General features: G+C 35.1%; 1 protein-coding gene across 5 annotated transcripts in view; it reads right to left on the bottom strand.

Annotated features, from left to right (window-relative positions):
- Tet (Ten-Eleven Translocation (TET) family protein) overlaps positions 1 to 15,340 on the bottom strand; it is a 280,426-nt gene that overhangs the window by 7,240 nt on the left and 257,846 nt on the right. For all 5 annotated transcript variants that reach the window (XM_036364829.2, XM_036364831.2, XM_014235861.3 and 2 more), the window contains 5 exons: positions 12,921 to 13,433; positions 1,161 to 3,891; positions 888 to 1,092; positions 662 to 825; positions 81 to 594 (listed from right to left, as the gene is read on the bottom strand). In XM_036364829.2, coding sequence (XP_036220722.2) covers positions 81 to 594; positions 662 to 825; positions 888 to 1,092; positions 1,161 to 3,891; positions 12,921 to 13,433 — 4,127 coding nt within the window. The remainder of the gene's footprint in view (positions 1 to 80; positions 595 to 661; positions 826 to 887; positions 1,093 to 1,160; positions 3,892 to 12,920; positions 13,434 to 15,340) is intronic.

Genomic DNA, 15,340 nt, shown 5'->3' with positions numbered 1-15,340 from the left:
TAAATGATGCGTTATTGAATGCTTCAATGTTGGATGGCGCATGCCAATGGGCTGCTATTAAAACTCAACACTACACTCACTTGTCCAACACTTGTACCGCGCCGGTGCGATGCTTCTCACGTTGCCCTTCCATACTCTCGAATTCGTCTGTCGTATCCATGGTGTATAGCGGTAGCACATGCAATTGTTCATCGTCGGGTGGACGTCCATCACGATTGGATGGTTTTAGCAGCGCTACTTGCACTGTACAGCCATCCTGCATATTGTGCAAATCTCTATGAGCATGCGCACAAAAGTCTAGACAAGCGGTAACGCCAGAAAAGGGTCGTCCAGTTTCCAGTCCCAGACGACAGTCTGTTGCCTCCTTCTCGTACTTGGTTTGATTGTCATATGAACGGGGGCAAACTTGTTTGAAGAGTGGTGCCAACACTGTGGCCAAAAGATTCATATGGTCTTCGATGGCCGTCTCTTCACTCTTAACGGACAGTCGGAATTTGCGCACGGTCTTTGAGCGTGCATACTTACAGCCATTATAGTACATGGACCAAGAGCAGCCAAAACTATACGAGGCAGCTGATGTTTCAGGGTCAAGACCTATGATAGGAAGATGATGCAAAATTCATATTAACTTATGGTAATGAATAAAGACAACTCGTCATACCTTGACATGCGCAAGTGCGACTTTCATTGGTGGCACAGCGACGTGTTGTTGGAAGTCCGAATTTATTAAGCTTTGGTATTAGATTTTTATAAGCATTATCCGCTTCTAGACGCGGCATGCCATCCCAAGCAACCATGCACACGATGATGAAAGCAGCACCACACCTATTTAGTTGACAAAAATCTTGTTAATATTATAAATTTTAAACTTCTACCGAACCCGTTACCTGTGACCAGGCCGCTTCTTGACAACAACCAAAATTTTTTCTTCTGGATCGGCGCGGCGTATAACCCATTTTGCCAACGGACAACCTTGCGTGGTTTTACCTTCCTTGCCCGTGTAAATAATTTTTTCTATACGCAGCTGCCGACCAGAAATTTGACAACGTTCTTCGAACTCTCTACGCAGTTCGGACAAAGTGGATGCAGTACCTGAAAGGAATGTTACAAGTATAAGTATTCAGTTGTGTCGCCTTGTTTGACATCACATTACGACTCACCGAGATGGGTATAATATGTTCCCGGTTCGGGTGGATTCTTGTCGGAGTGAAAGCATTCACACTCCGGTATCTCCGTCTTGTTGCCTTTTTCCAATCTATCTGAGGTATCAAACATAGGATTGATTTTCTCATGCTTAACTACAATTTCATTATCTTCCTGCTTTGCACCCTTCTTTTTAGGTTTTGCACCATTATTAACTTCAGGCTCTTCTATTGCCTCATCCATAATTTCATCCTTAGTTTGTAAACCCGTACAAGTGCCGTCTTTCAGATGTTCAGCAGTGGGTGTGCGTGTGCTGCCTTGACGGCAACACGAAAAACCAGAACTATTTTTAATAGCTGCTGGTCCACCTTCACCCATAAACGGATAACTCGTGTTATGTGGCAGCACACCCAAGTCTTCGATTTTCGGCTCAATCATCGTGTGACCCAAGTGTGATGGCGTTGGCCCTAGTGGATACCGATGCGGTGGTATTGGATAGGCATGGGCTGGTATGTCTTTTTCATAGTTAGTGGGCAATGGTATGATGCTATTGGTATCCGGTTTACGGTCAATATCCATCAAATGATGATTGTTGTGATGATGCAAGCCTGAACTACTACTGGACTTTATTAGTGGACCGTTGGACGCTTTTATGTGACTGGAATGGCCAAGCGAACTGGAGTGATGCGGATGCATGCCGTGAGTACTGCCATAACCAATGCCGGCCGACGAATGCTGATAGCCGGGCACAAAGTTTTGCTGATAACTTTGTTGGAATGAGGTCGAGCTGCCATAGTATGGTGAGTTATGATAACTAGCATAATCCTGCTGACTTTGGTGGTGCTGCTGCTGTGATGGCATGCCTTGTACCTCATTCTGGCAAAAGTCGGCATATTGTATGAAGTTCTGATAATTACGCTCATAGCCCTCCATTTTGGTATGTTGCGCAGGCAAGAGACCAGGTTCGGTTTTGATATATGGCGTGTGGTAGTCAGGATGCTGTGGTGGGGGATAGCCATGTGATGGAGGGTAGCCAGTCTTATCCAAAGATTTTATACTATTTGAGCCATGTAATGGACCATGGAGTCCACCACCAGGATCATTGCTATTCTTATCGAGTTCAGCTGCTTCCGCTGCCGCAGCACGACTTTTACTCTTACGGCTGGATTTTTTCGGTTGGACTTCAGTGTGCGCAATAGTGGTATGTCCACCGTGACTGATTGTTGTGTGCTGTTGTTGATGATGATGTTCGGCTGTGGGGAAACTACTTGCCACCGGTTTCTTAAACGAATTCGTGTGGTGTGGCTTCCATATTTGATCGCCACCACCTCCTATTGGTTCGGCTGCTAATGTGCCATGACCGGGTGTTAAACCCGAACTATTGGATGTTTGAATGCCTTGCATTTGCTGTTGTTGTTGTTGTTGCTGTTGTTGCTGTTGCTGTTGCTGCTGTTGTTGTACAGCTTGTGTGGCAGACACATTAGAACCAGTCGTACCATTGGCGTTCATTACTGAATCGCCGCGGAGATGGTGGCTATACGATAAAAAATGACCGGTCTGCGCTTGTTGACTTGTGCCCAACGCGTTGGAACCAGCACCGAGCGATGCGGGATTGCTGGACATATGCAGATCGGCGGGCGTATTCGAAAGTGGATCTTTGGGATCATTCTTCCGAAGTATCATTGATTTTATACGTGTATTCAGATTAACACGTTCCCCCTGCTGGTAAGGATCACTGGCAGCGCCAATCCCTGGCGACTGTTGTGATTGACTATTCCAATTCCAGTCTTGTTGCATCTGCTGTTGCTGTTGCTGCTGCTGTTGCTGTTGGTGTTGCTGTGCTTGCGGCGGTGATGCAATGTGGCTTTGTGCTTGTTGCTGTTGTTGTTGCATGGAATTGTGATGTGGCGAAGGTGGAATGTTGGTGCCGTAGGTCTGTTGTGCCGTTGGCATATTGCCATTGGGCGATTGTGCAATATGGTTCGGTGATTGAGAAACATGGCGGGGTTGTTGTTGTTGTTGCTGCTGCTGCTGTTGCTGTTGCATCAAGCTACGCGTTGGCGATTGTGGCACATTGGGAACGCTTGGCGGTTGCATTGGTGTTGGATCAATGGCAGCCGTTGTCGCTGCTGCTGTAGTTTGACCACCATTTAGCGGTGTTGCGTTCGCATTGTTGCCGGCAATTGCGTTGCCGGCTACTGCAGCTGATGAGCTGTTGCTCGTTGTTGTCTGTTGCTGTTGTTGACTTGAGCCGCTGTAGTCGCCTGAATACCCGTTACAATTGAGTGAGCGCGGCGGCACGCTGCTCACTCGCGGATATCCAGGCGTGTCGTTTCCCGACATCGTCTTATTCAAATCACCAGATGACACACCCAAGTGTTGCTGCTGTTGCAAACCGACTGTGGGCGGTGCTGGCGCTGTCGACACCTGACCGGCATATGTAACAGCGGCCGGACTAAAGCCAACACCCTGCAATCCCACCTGATTGATAGGTGCAGTGGAGAGTTGTTGACTCTGGAAATCGTAACGCTGCACGGGAGCACCATACGGAGAACGTCCGTAATTCGGATCAAATCCGAGGCCAGTCTGCACATAACCATTTGATGGGTAAGCATATGATTGCGTTTGGAAATCCAAAGAGTTGAGCGATGTGATGGGTGGTGTGTTTTGTGGAATTTGCTGGATAAATTGATTTTGCCAACCCTGTGAAGGATCAGCCTGCCATGTGGGGTAGAAGGCCATGGGCGCCTGGAAAACACGAAAAAACAAAAAAGAGTCAGTTGGTTGAATGCAATTCGATACAATTTGATAAATATTTTCTGTAATTTAAGGTAAGCAAGTGATAATGATTTGCATAAATACTTATCTTTCATACATATGAATATACATATACACTTTTATTATAGTACCGTTAAAAAGCATTAATATGCACATATGTGCGCATGTAGGCTTTTTTAAACCAGTAATAGCCATGAAAATTGCTAATGCTCAATTGTAGACACATACAAACATGCATACACGCATACACGCATACACACACATACATACATAAATATATAAGCATTCTTTAAAACATTTAAGCTATCATATTTCATTCGTTATGCTACCCCAGGCGGTGCTAAAGGTCGCTGCCAGATCTGTCGGGTTATAAATTCCTAAATTGTAAGCATCTGCACGAAAATCAACACACTTTCTCTTCGGGGGGTGAGTTTTAAAGTGATTCGCTGCGGCATACCCCAGAACTGATAATGGCGTTAGATGGAAATGTAGTTTATGTAATATATGAATGCGTATGTGTGTGTGTGTGTGTATGCTTACGCATTAGCATCTGTTAGGGTAGTTAAAAGCAAAAGCGTCTTTGAGGAATTTAAATTTCATTGTAATGCTAATAAATGCCTCATTTGACTATGTACATACATATGCCAAAAAGAAAAAATGTTGAGACAACAGTAAATATTTGAAATACGTGAAGATAAAACAACAAAAGGATATACTTATGCAATCATGAGAATAAAATATTGCTTTGAGAGATCGCTAATTTTTAACACTTTTAGTTGGCATCTAATTCAAACAACAAAGAAGTGACCAACCTACCTTTTCTATGTGGTAAAGTTCAGAAAATTAAGCGTACTCTCTATAGTACCGTTACTATGAACCTAACCTTCTTGAATTTTCGATTTCCCGTAGTATCATATATTTTAGTGCCATACTCTATAGTTTGCTAGATATGTTTTATCTACATATAGTATTATTGGCATAAAAGATGTTCCAACAATATGAAAAGCTTAACTCAATTTTTGAAATATTTAAGTATTATATCCTAAAATATCTATTTTTGTTTTAAAAATAATTCTATACAATCGCTGAAGACCAGAGTTATTTTATCTTTCTGAGTTGATAACTATTCAAATTACATATTAAATACTTTCAGAAAAAATGTAATCCACATAAATGTCAAACACATACATATACCTATCTATATGTTTACTTTGACGGCCTGTTTGACAGCTATCCCTCTAGCAAATTCTATATTTCTAAAAACACCTAAGCAACATATGTAGTTTGGGGAGGTTAATGTAAAGTTGTACAACTATTGAAATAAATAAAAGAATTTGGTTTGGTTGAGGATTCTTGTTCCTGAACATAACTGTCAATAACGTATGTTTACTTTGACAGTTGATGTGGCAGCTTTTCTTCTAAGAAATTCTATGCTTTTGGAAATAAAGTCTATAGAATACAGCTTGAGAAATTCATAAATGGTTGGATACAAGAAAAGCTCTTAGAATTTGTCCAGAATATAATGTTACTTGTTCCCGGCCATAACTGTTAAACACATACGTTTACTTTGACAGCTGGTTTGACAGCTAACTCTTCAGGAAATTCTACAATAAAATCTATTATTTAACCTAATATTCGTCAAATAACATATAAAAAAAAGAGTGCTAGATTTGGATCTAGTCTAAGTAACCTCGAAGCATATGAAAATGATTGATACAAATATGTGTCAACGGAAAAAGGAATGCATATTTAGAAATATTTTTTTTTTAATAATGTATTGTTTTGACTTTTAACATAATTAAGCTAACCTATCTTTTAAGTTGAATTAAACTGGATACAGTGTGCTTAATTTTACTAAAATTAGTTCAATAGTTTAGGGGTTTACGCCGGCCAAAATATGGCACGTTATTTTTATATATGTTATATAGATATTTTTATCTTTTTAGTAAAATTAATAATAGTAAATATTATACATGAGTGTATTGAAAATATTTTTTTGTATGTGTATAGTTATAAAATGTTTTCAGCCACAGAATTTGTGAGTTGGCTCGATGCGTAGTATTCACAAAAGTTTATCTATTCATATATGTATGTATGCATTATAAAACATTTGTATTTGTAATTTTTTTTTTAGTTTTTAACTTCACATGTATATATATTGTATATAGTGTGTATGTGTTTATGGCTGCCAATTCATGATAAACTTTGCGTAATTCTGAACATTTCACTGTAAAAACAACTTTCACTTTTGTTGCGAAAAATCGCACCTGGGTTTGGGTTAATAAAACATTTCATTGAATTTGCAGATGTTTGTCGTATTTTTTTGCATTGCTTTGCGAAATTCATTTGCACATTGTACATGATATTGAAATCAAAAAAAAAAAAAAAAATAGACCAAACAAACAAATTGCCGATTTATGAATGAAAGTCGGGAATAAATATACATGTGTATATAAAAATTTATACACAACTTATATATAAGCGTATATTTTTTCATGTAGTTATAATGTCATTAATAATGTATGAATATATATGTTAAATAAGCATTCTCACGAATGAAACCATTGCTTGAAAGATAAATAAATATAAATTGTAGCGATATTTTGTTGCTTTGAATGAAGACTAATAAAGGAAAAATTTTTGTTCGGGATTCTTTCTTAATAGAATACATTTATGTGTGAATGACAGTTAATATTGTGTTTATATACATATTTATATCTATATATGTGGCATATTACTTCTAGGATATTAGAAATATATAAAAATAAATAAATTCACACACCTTCTAATGTAGTAGATATATGAAAAGAAAGGTATTCAAGCTAAATGCCAAAATAAGAGCACTCTATTTCAAATAAACATATGTGCGCATCTAACGGCATTTGCAATATAATTTTTGAAAGCAGCAGAAAAATGTTAAAATTTGACTGCAGCAATGGCCGTGTTGATGATACACCGGTGTGCCACGAAAAGTAGAAACGAGCGCTAACATTATCAACCACGAAAATGCCATAAATTCTCGTGTACATATGTATGTATCAATTTTATATATGTACATATGCACGTGATGAAATATGACTGAGTGACGGCGGATGTAGTGAGCAGATGATAAGCTTTATGAGTAATTGCTGCTTTTAATGAGAACTTTTATGAAAGTCGAATATCCATAAGAAGGTAAATTAAATGTTTAATGCTTAGATATTTATGAAATACCAAAATGGTAGCAATTATGCAGTTATATTTTTTTTAAATGATTAATTTAATGGTAAAGTGGAATAGTAGTCTTAAAAACTGAAAGCTCAAAAGCTGTTTTTAAATGCTGAAACTCAGCTAGAAAGATTAAATCAGCGATTAGACATTTTTTAAGTTTATTGACAAATATGTAAGCAGCAAAGCAAATTTAAGCTTGCTAAAAGTTCAAAGTAAAAAAAGCAAGCAAATTTTTATTGATTTAGTCTTTAACTTACTACTGTATTATTTATGTTATTTTTTGTGAAACGAAAGATGCTGGTCTTCGCTAAGTTTGTGGCTTGAAATTTTGCTTTATTCTTTTAGAAGTAATTGTCAATGTCTCAATATCTCTACATTTTAATGTGGAAAACAAGACTAAACTTTTCATTATCTGCTGCAAAATTTTTATGCACATAAAAAATACGTCACCATAAATTACGAATATCTAGGTACATAAATTCTATAGAGATATTCTATATTTTACAAGCAAATCAGCATTGCAATTTATAGAAAATATATAGGTACTAAACAATCTACCAAAGTACTGGCAATAATAAACTTTCATATCGTATATTATTACTGCTTAACTGTTTATAAATTTATCTATACAATCCATTAAACGAGTAATCTTAGTGATTACATATGTCATACTTAAACGCACTTACTTACTGATTTCAAAAAGTGCCGCTAAAAAAATAATAAAAATGTATTTTTCCTGGAGGATATGTTCTGCTTATAAACTTGAACTTTTGAAAACAAATAAAAATAAATTGGAATTTATTACTTTTCTATCGCCTTTCTAATCATGTCAATATTTTTTGCAGTGTACAGATCAGATATAAAAAATCGGTCTGAATAATATGAACGAAGAGGAAAAAACTTTTTGTTTAGCTGCATCGAAGCTAGAATATAAAAATGTTTCTATACAAAAACTTGATTTAATCAGTTATTTTGACCATATTATAGTTTATCTGGCAGCTTTATGCTATAGTGATCTGATCTGAAGAATTATAGTACAGTTGCCTTAGTTAATAATCCATACCGAATTTTGTGAAGATGTCTTGGCAAATAAATTAGTTTTCCAAACAAGTACTTGTTTTTAATCTATCAGTTTGTACGGCAGCTATACGTTTAAGTGGTTCGATATCGGCGGTTCCAACAAAATGAGCAGCTTCTTACAGAGAAAAGAACATGTGCAAAAAATCAGAACGATTTCTAAAAAACTGAAGGCCTTTACTTCTGGGTGTTAAAAATTTTGTGGCAGACTTTAACATATACCTGTTTAGGGTATAATTAAATTTTATGAACTAAAAGCCAAACAAGATTGTGGTGTTTGTGTTCAGGGACAAAAATCTATTCGGAATTATTTTAACGCTTCAAAACCAATTTTTAAACGATTTTTTTACAATGGATTTCGAAAGGTTATATTCGAGGTAGATTCCGGCATACAAATCATGCTCTAAAATATTAAATTATATATTTATATTTACCCAAGGACCCAAGGCGTTAAACAATGTAATCAATTATTAATGAGACTGAATTTAAGGTTAATTTTGTTTTCAGAGACTATTATAAACATTTTCAAATAATACTTTCACGAAATATTATTGGTCCAAAATCAATTTTTACTGGAATTTTTGACCATGTTTATCTCAAAAAGTCCTGTTCGAGAAAATTCCAGAAAAAAATGTATCTACTAGGCATATTTTTATTTCTTTGAATACATATATATATATTTATTTTTAGTAAACGGATAATGATATTCTTCCACTTATGAATATGTACGATGTATGGTTATATGCAGATGTGCTTGTATAATTAAAAGCAACTACATTTGTAATCAAGAATTTATATATTAATAAACATAAATTCATAAGTAGAAGGAAGAAAATTTATTTGCAAATATTTTTGTCATAAATTAGAAACTTAAATAGCAAAATATGCAAACTTGTATATAAAGTTTCTTATATAATTTGCAACAAGCCAGTGTACTTGAAAAATATTTATTCATTCCATGATAAATTACTGCAATTATGAATTTGTATTTAGTCGACACCTCTGTGAATAATGCTGCTGCACTAACCGAGGCAACTGCTGCGTGGGTGTAAATTTCAAAATGACAGTTGACGTCACAAGGCAGAAGTTTAGAAGTATAGAAGGCGATAATATTATATGCTAAAACTTCGCATGAATATGATTTGAGCATTCAAGCAGCGAAAGTTTAAATCTTTTGTTATTAAAAAAATTATCACAATGATTAAACATTTCTTATTTATAATATTTTTTTATTTCAAAAATAATAAAAATGTCAAAGAAAAATTTACGACTTTCTATTTCATGACTGCTGCATGTGTATGTGTATCGCGCATAAAACGGAACAACGGGAATTGATTGCAATGTGCGCAATTGCCTATGCGCGATTGCGCTGATAAAATTCGTGACACCAGCCAAGAGTAAGAAGAAAAAATATGCGAAAGCTTTTAAGTAGAGTGAGAAAGTAAGTTAGCATAAAACGCTATACAAACACATGTAAAACCTCCCTTGAATGCTCTGCTGGCGTGAGAAAGGAAGGCAGGGTGAAATTGAATGTGAAATGTTGGGGTTGGAATCACGAAAGAGCGCCCTGTACGCAGGTGGCGTTGTCCCATGGGAGAAATTTGTGTTTTTTGTCCTCGTATATGTATGCGGAAATATTTATGTATGTGTTGGTGTAAATAAGTGTAACAACCCAGTAGGCACAGTTAGTTAAAGATAACTTATACAAAAACAAGAAAAAACGTTAACTTCCGCTGCACCGAATTAACCTTTATAGGTGCATTTCTTATAACAAAAAAATATGCTATAGTGATCTGATCAATAAAATTTGTTTGGAGATTGTGGCGTTGCCTTGGCCAAAAAGCTATGCCAATTTTCTGGAAGATATCTTGTTGAACAAAAAAGTTCTCCATACAAGGACTTGATTTTAATCGATCAGTTTGTATGACAGCTATATTCTATAGTGCTTCGATATCAACGATTCCGATAAATGAGCAGCTTCTTAGGGAGAAAAGAACTAGTGTAAAATTTCAGATCGACATCTCAAAAACTCACTGACTAATTTGCATATGTGTACATATACAGATAAACAAATCAGTTTTCTTTTTCTCCACCTAAAATTTTGTGTTAAGCTCAGCTTTCGACAGCTTTCCTACAAGGTTGCAATAGGGGTGTGTAAGAGTCTATTTGTTTACATTTCTTGAACTGCCACAGAAATGGAAAACGTGCCAATTGTGTGGGAAGCAAATGGGTGGCAAGGTAAAGCCATTAAATTACATTTAAACTCAAATCGCGATAAGGTAAATTATAGAGGACTACAACTGAGGGCAACACCGAGTTAATAATGGAAGTAAACTGCAAATAGTTGATTGCCTGTCTTTTCTTTTATCTGTCGATGCACAAATGTATACAAAATGTGTATGTATATAAACTATAAAGAATTTTAAAATTATGCGAAAAACCTGGCGAATGCGCCATTTTGTTTATCAGCACGCAGTTCATGCATAAAAAAAAATATTATATAACGGTAATATCTTAAATCAGAGCAATTACGATAGTGGCCTTGATTTGCATAACTTAACAGTCATATGCACTCGTTAGTACACGTACGTCTTTGCAATGTAGCGCAATGTACACGTCAGCTATCTTCGGTTTCTTTATAAATAAATTCGATTTATGACTGACAAAGTCTTATCACGGGCAAGTGACCCAATTGCAAATAATTATTTATGCCCACACATACACACATATAGGTATGCATATGCCCAGCATATGTGTGTATATATGTATATAAATTTTAATACATACAAACCTATTTGTAAACCTTTGACGACCAGGTGCAAGCTTCCTCCTTGAGAGTGCACTCACAAGGTTGCATTCAGGAAAACTTGCGCAATTTATACGATTTTTCGTTTCATTTTTTCCTCTTTTGTTCGTAACAAATTTTAATTCAATTTCGTTTGTTATAAAGCTTTTTCAATGCTTTCAACTGCAAAACACTTTCGAAAATGTGTGAGTATATGTATAAAGTTTGGGTATGGAGCGTGAATTATGGCGCGAACAGCTGTTTAAGTGTGTTTGTGTGTTGCATGTGCATTTCTCCTTACAAACATACACACATACATACAAGTATATAAAGAGAACATCAACAAAACTTTGACGAAACTTTGATTTTTAATATAATTTGTGCAAAGTTTTTTTTTCGGCGCTGTTTTTGTATAGCTTCTCCCATTTCTTTAGCTGAGGATAATGCAAATGTAATAGTATAAATAGAATGAAGCAAAATCAAAGGCAAACTGATGCAAGAAGTATACTCAAGTTTGATATTTTATACACAACATTTTAAGAGCAATCCAAAAGTGTTGTCTCGGCAAATTTGTTCAAAAATCAATACGATTGCATATAATATTATATAATTGTGAGTGCTAAGTCAATTTATGAAAATGTTGCAAGCAGAGATTGCGTCAAAAAGTTTGCTGAATTCATATGATTTGTGTACATATGAATGCTTTTAAGACAACTTTATAGCTTGCAAGTGAATTTTGAGTTCGAAAGCAAAGAAATATCATATAAACCGTTGAAGTTTTTGTCCAAACGAATTTTATAAATTAAAAAAGTTTCCTGGAGAGATTTAAGTCTTAAAAAAATTGAAGTGTTCTGGGCAAAACCGCTCCCGATAAAAATCTAATTGCTCTAATCTCTTTAGGAGGTCAAGAACTAAAAAAAAATATTTCGGTAGGTTACTTAATCAAAAATATTTTCTCATAACGAAGTTTGAATTATTTTAAAAGTTTCGGGTTTTTTAGTTTCGTGACAAATTGAACGTATTTTTTCTCAAAATTATTTTTGGAAACTTTTGTCAAAAAATTTCAAATCCTACTGAACCGATTTATTTGAATTATGGCATACATTTTCTTTATACATCCCTCTATGGCGTAAATAATCAAAAAATTTAAATGTTTAATTATAATTATTTTAAAAAATTTCGGAAAAGTTAAAAAATTACTGATAATATCTGTGTTTTTAAGTTGCCGCCAAAGCGCTTGATAAATTTTTTCAGTTTTTAAGCTTGGCGTGATAACAAATTCGTATTGATGCAGAATCTATCCAGCTTTTGTTTTTTAATGAACAGCAGAGTGAAATTCGTGGTAATAATATATGGACAAGCCCTTTTAAAAACTTGGATGTTAAAATTATTATTTTTTAAATAACTGCTTTTTTATATTTAATGCAAAAATTGCTTTGTTTTCAAAATGAAACCAGAAAGCACCAAAATGATTTTTTCCAATAATCGATACTTCCAAGTATTTGGTATCCATAAAAAAACATATATAAGTATGTATGTTGATATTATTGATAACTAAATTAATTTTTTTTCCTATAATCGTTACTAAAAAGTACTTGGTAATCAATAAAAAAAGTAATCGCATACACGTTACCATTTATGGTTGTTGCTAGTATTTATTTTTGGCTTGAAAATAGCAAAAATTAAAAAAAAAAATTTAATGTAAATTTCAAAAGTAACCATATTGTATTTGATACCTATATTACTATATTCACTGGTCAGCATTATTTTATATTGATTTAAAATTCTTCAAAATTTATTACGCATTTATGCGTTTTCTGTTGTTAAACTACATTTAACACAATTTTTGGAAATTAAAATTTTTATCCAAAACAAAAAATATTATAATAATTAACATAAATAACATACGACGCAGCTATGTACTCACCATCGGTTGTTGCGGTTGATCTTTCATGGTTTGTATTTGTGCGGTTATTTGATGCTGTTGCAGCTGATGTTGCTGCTGTTGTTGCTGATGCTGATGTTGATGCTGTTGCTGTTGTTGCGGCAACTGTTGTTGTTGATGTAGTGAGTGTTGTTGCTGCTGCTGCTGCTGTTGCTGTTGCTGATGTTGTTGCAACTGTTGGTTAGACTGCACTTGCTGTTGACTATGTTGCTGCTGATGTTGCAAATGTTGCTGTTGATGTTGCTGTAATGTATTTAATTGCTGCTGTTGCTGCTGATTAGTACCTACACCTAATAGACCGCTATTCGTATTTGGCGATTGATGTGGCACAACAGTGGCTATCGTTTGCGCTGACGGACTTAGCGCCGAATTAGCGGCGGCGGTCACAGTCGCTGAGGCTTGACGTGGCGATGAGGCAGCTGCTGTGGCGGTAGCAGCACCGTTGGCGGCATTTAATTTATTCGACTTGGCGGTTGAAGCTTTGCGACCACGTGCCTGCAAGTTGAGAGAGAGAGTGAAAATTGTGGTTAGTGTGGTTAGTTTTGAGGATATTTCTTGAGTATATTATATAAAAATATTTAAATATATGTATAATAAATAGTATGTACTTATAACTAGTAAATTATTATGCTCTAAATAGCGTATATAGTTTTTCACGATGTTTGTAACATAGAAGGAAATGTCGGAGACCCTATAAAGTATATATATATATACATACATAAATTATCAATGTGACGAGCTGAGTCGATATAGCCATGCTCGTCTGTATATACTCTTAGTATTTGAGATATCAGTCTGTCATCTGGCACATGTCATTTTCTCCTAAAGAAGCTGCTCATTTATCGGATTTGCTGGTATCGAACCATTATAGCATATAGCTGTCATACAAACTGAACGTTTAAAATCAAGCCCTTTTTGGAAAAACTTTTTTGTTAAATAATATATCTTCACAAAAACTGGCGTGGAATATAACCCAAGGCAACGCTACAATCTCTTAAGAAATTGTGCAGACCGAACCACTATATCAGATATATAGCTACCATACAAACTGACCTATCGCAGTTAAGCCAAAGATCTTTTTATACACTTTTATGCTATAAAAAAAGTACATGTCAAGGGTATTACAGCTTCGGTGCAGCCGAAGTTAATGTTTTTTCTTGTTTATGCATCTGTTTCAAAATAAATAATTAATATTTTTATCCAATTTGTCAATAATAAAATTAATGTGTTTGTAAATTATGACTGAAAGATCTTGTTACTCCTGACCCCAACAATTTGGCAATTTACAACGAATTTATATGCTATTAAAATCTCAAATTAACTAAATGTCAAATATAATTGCCAAAGTACTAAAAGTAAAACCAAAACATTTATTTGCCATCATTTGCCGCTATACTAGTTAGTTACGTATGCATATATGTACATATACATATATATAAGTATGTACATAAGCACGCAGCTAGTGCGTTGATATCAATGTATGTTTGTTTGTTTGCTGTTGTTGTTGACCGATAAATTGCATACGTTTACAAATTGCATGCCATAAATTCCAGCTTAACTGTCATTACTGCTGTTGGCTGCGGTGGTTTGAACTTACAAAATTATTATTACTTTTTGTACTTACACGCTGTCATTTACATATATACAGATATTATATTATATATGATATAAATAAATGTATAGTTATATATTTATATGTGTATGTATACCATATATAGAATGAGTATTTTTCTGGGTGTGTCCAGCACATATGGTTGTGGGTGCAATTGATTGACCTTTGCGGCATTGGCTTGCGGTGAACCCGCCGCTGTTGGCCGCCGCTGACCATCATAATGCCAGTTTTGTACACGTAATTTTCATATTTTATGAATTAAATATCGCAATTAAAATGTAATTGAACGATACAACCGCATGTATGTATGTGTAACTATGTATAGTCCATAATAGACCATTTAATTTGCATGCGTATGTATGTAAGCTGTGTTCAACTCTCGGTTCATACACACATTGGCATTTATTTGCTGAAATATGAATATTCTTCATGCGACATCAGCAGGCATTAGCCATTCTAAACTGCTTTGCTAGCTTTTTGCCGCACTAAAACACCAAAACTCACATAAAGTTATTATAGCAAAAATTTGTTGTTGTTAAAATTATTTATCTATTTTTTTTTTTGTGTATTAATTTGTCTTTTACTAACGAGACGGCAATTTTAGCATTTCACATGCAATTTTAATTGCTAATATAGAAATTTAACGCGCCGTCACACCAATTGAAATTAATTAATCCCATATTCCAACGAGCGGGCCAACCTAGGCTGGTTAGCTGAAAATGCATTTCAATGATTTGCAATTAAATGCAAATGACACGACAAAAATAGACTAATGTGTAAGGGAAATAAT

Source organism: Bactrocera oleae, chromosome 6 (assembly GCF_042242935.1).
Source record: "Bactrocera oleae isolate idBacOlea1 chromosome 6, idBacOlea1, whole genome shotgun sequence".
In the NCBI taxonomy this organism is placed as follows: domain Eukaryota; kingdom Metazoa; phylum Arthropoda; class Insecta; order Diptera; family Tephritidae; genus Bactrocera; species Bactrocera oleae.
This window is presented reverse-complemented; position numbering and strand designations above follow the sequence as displayed.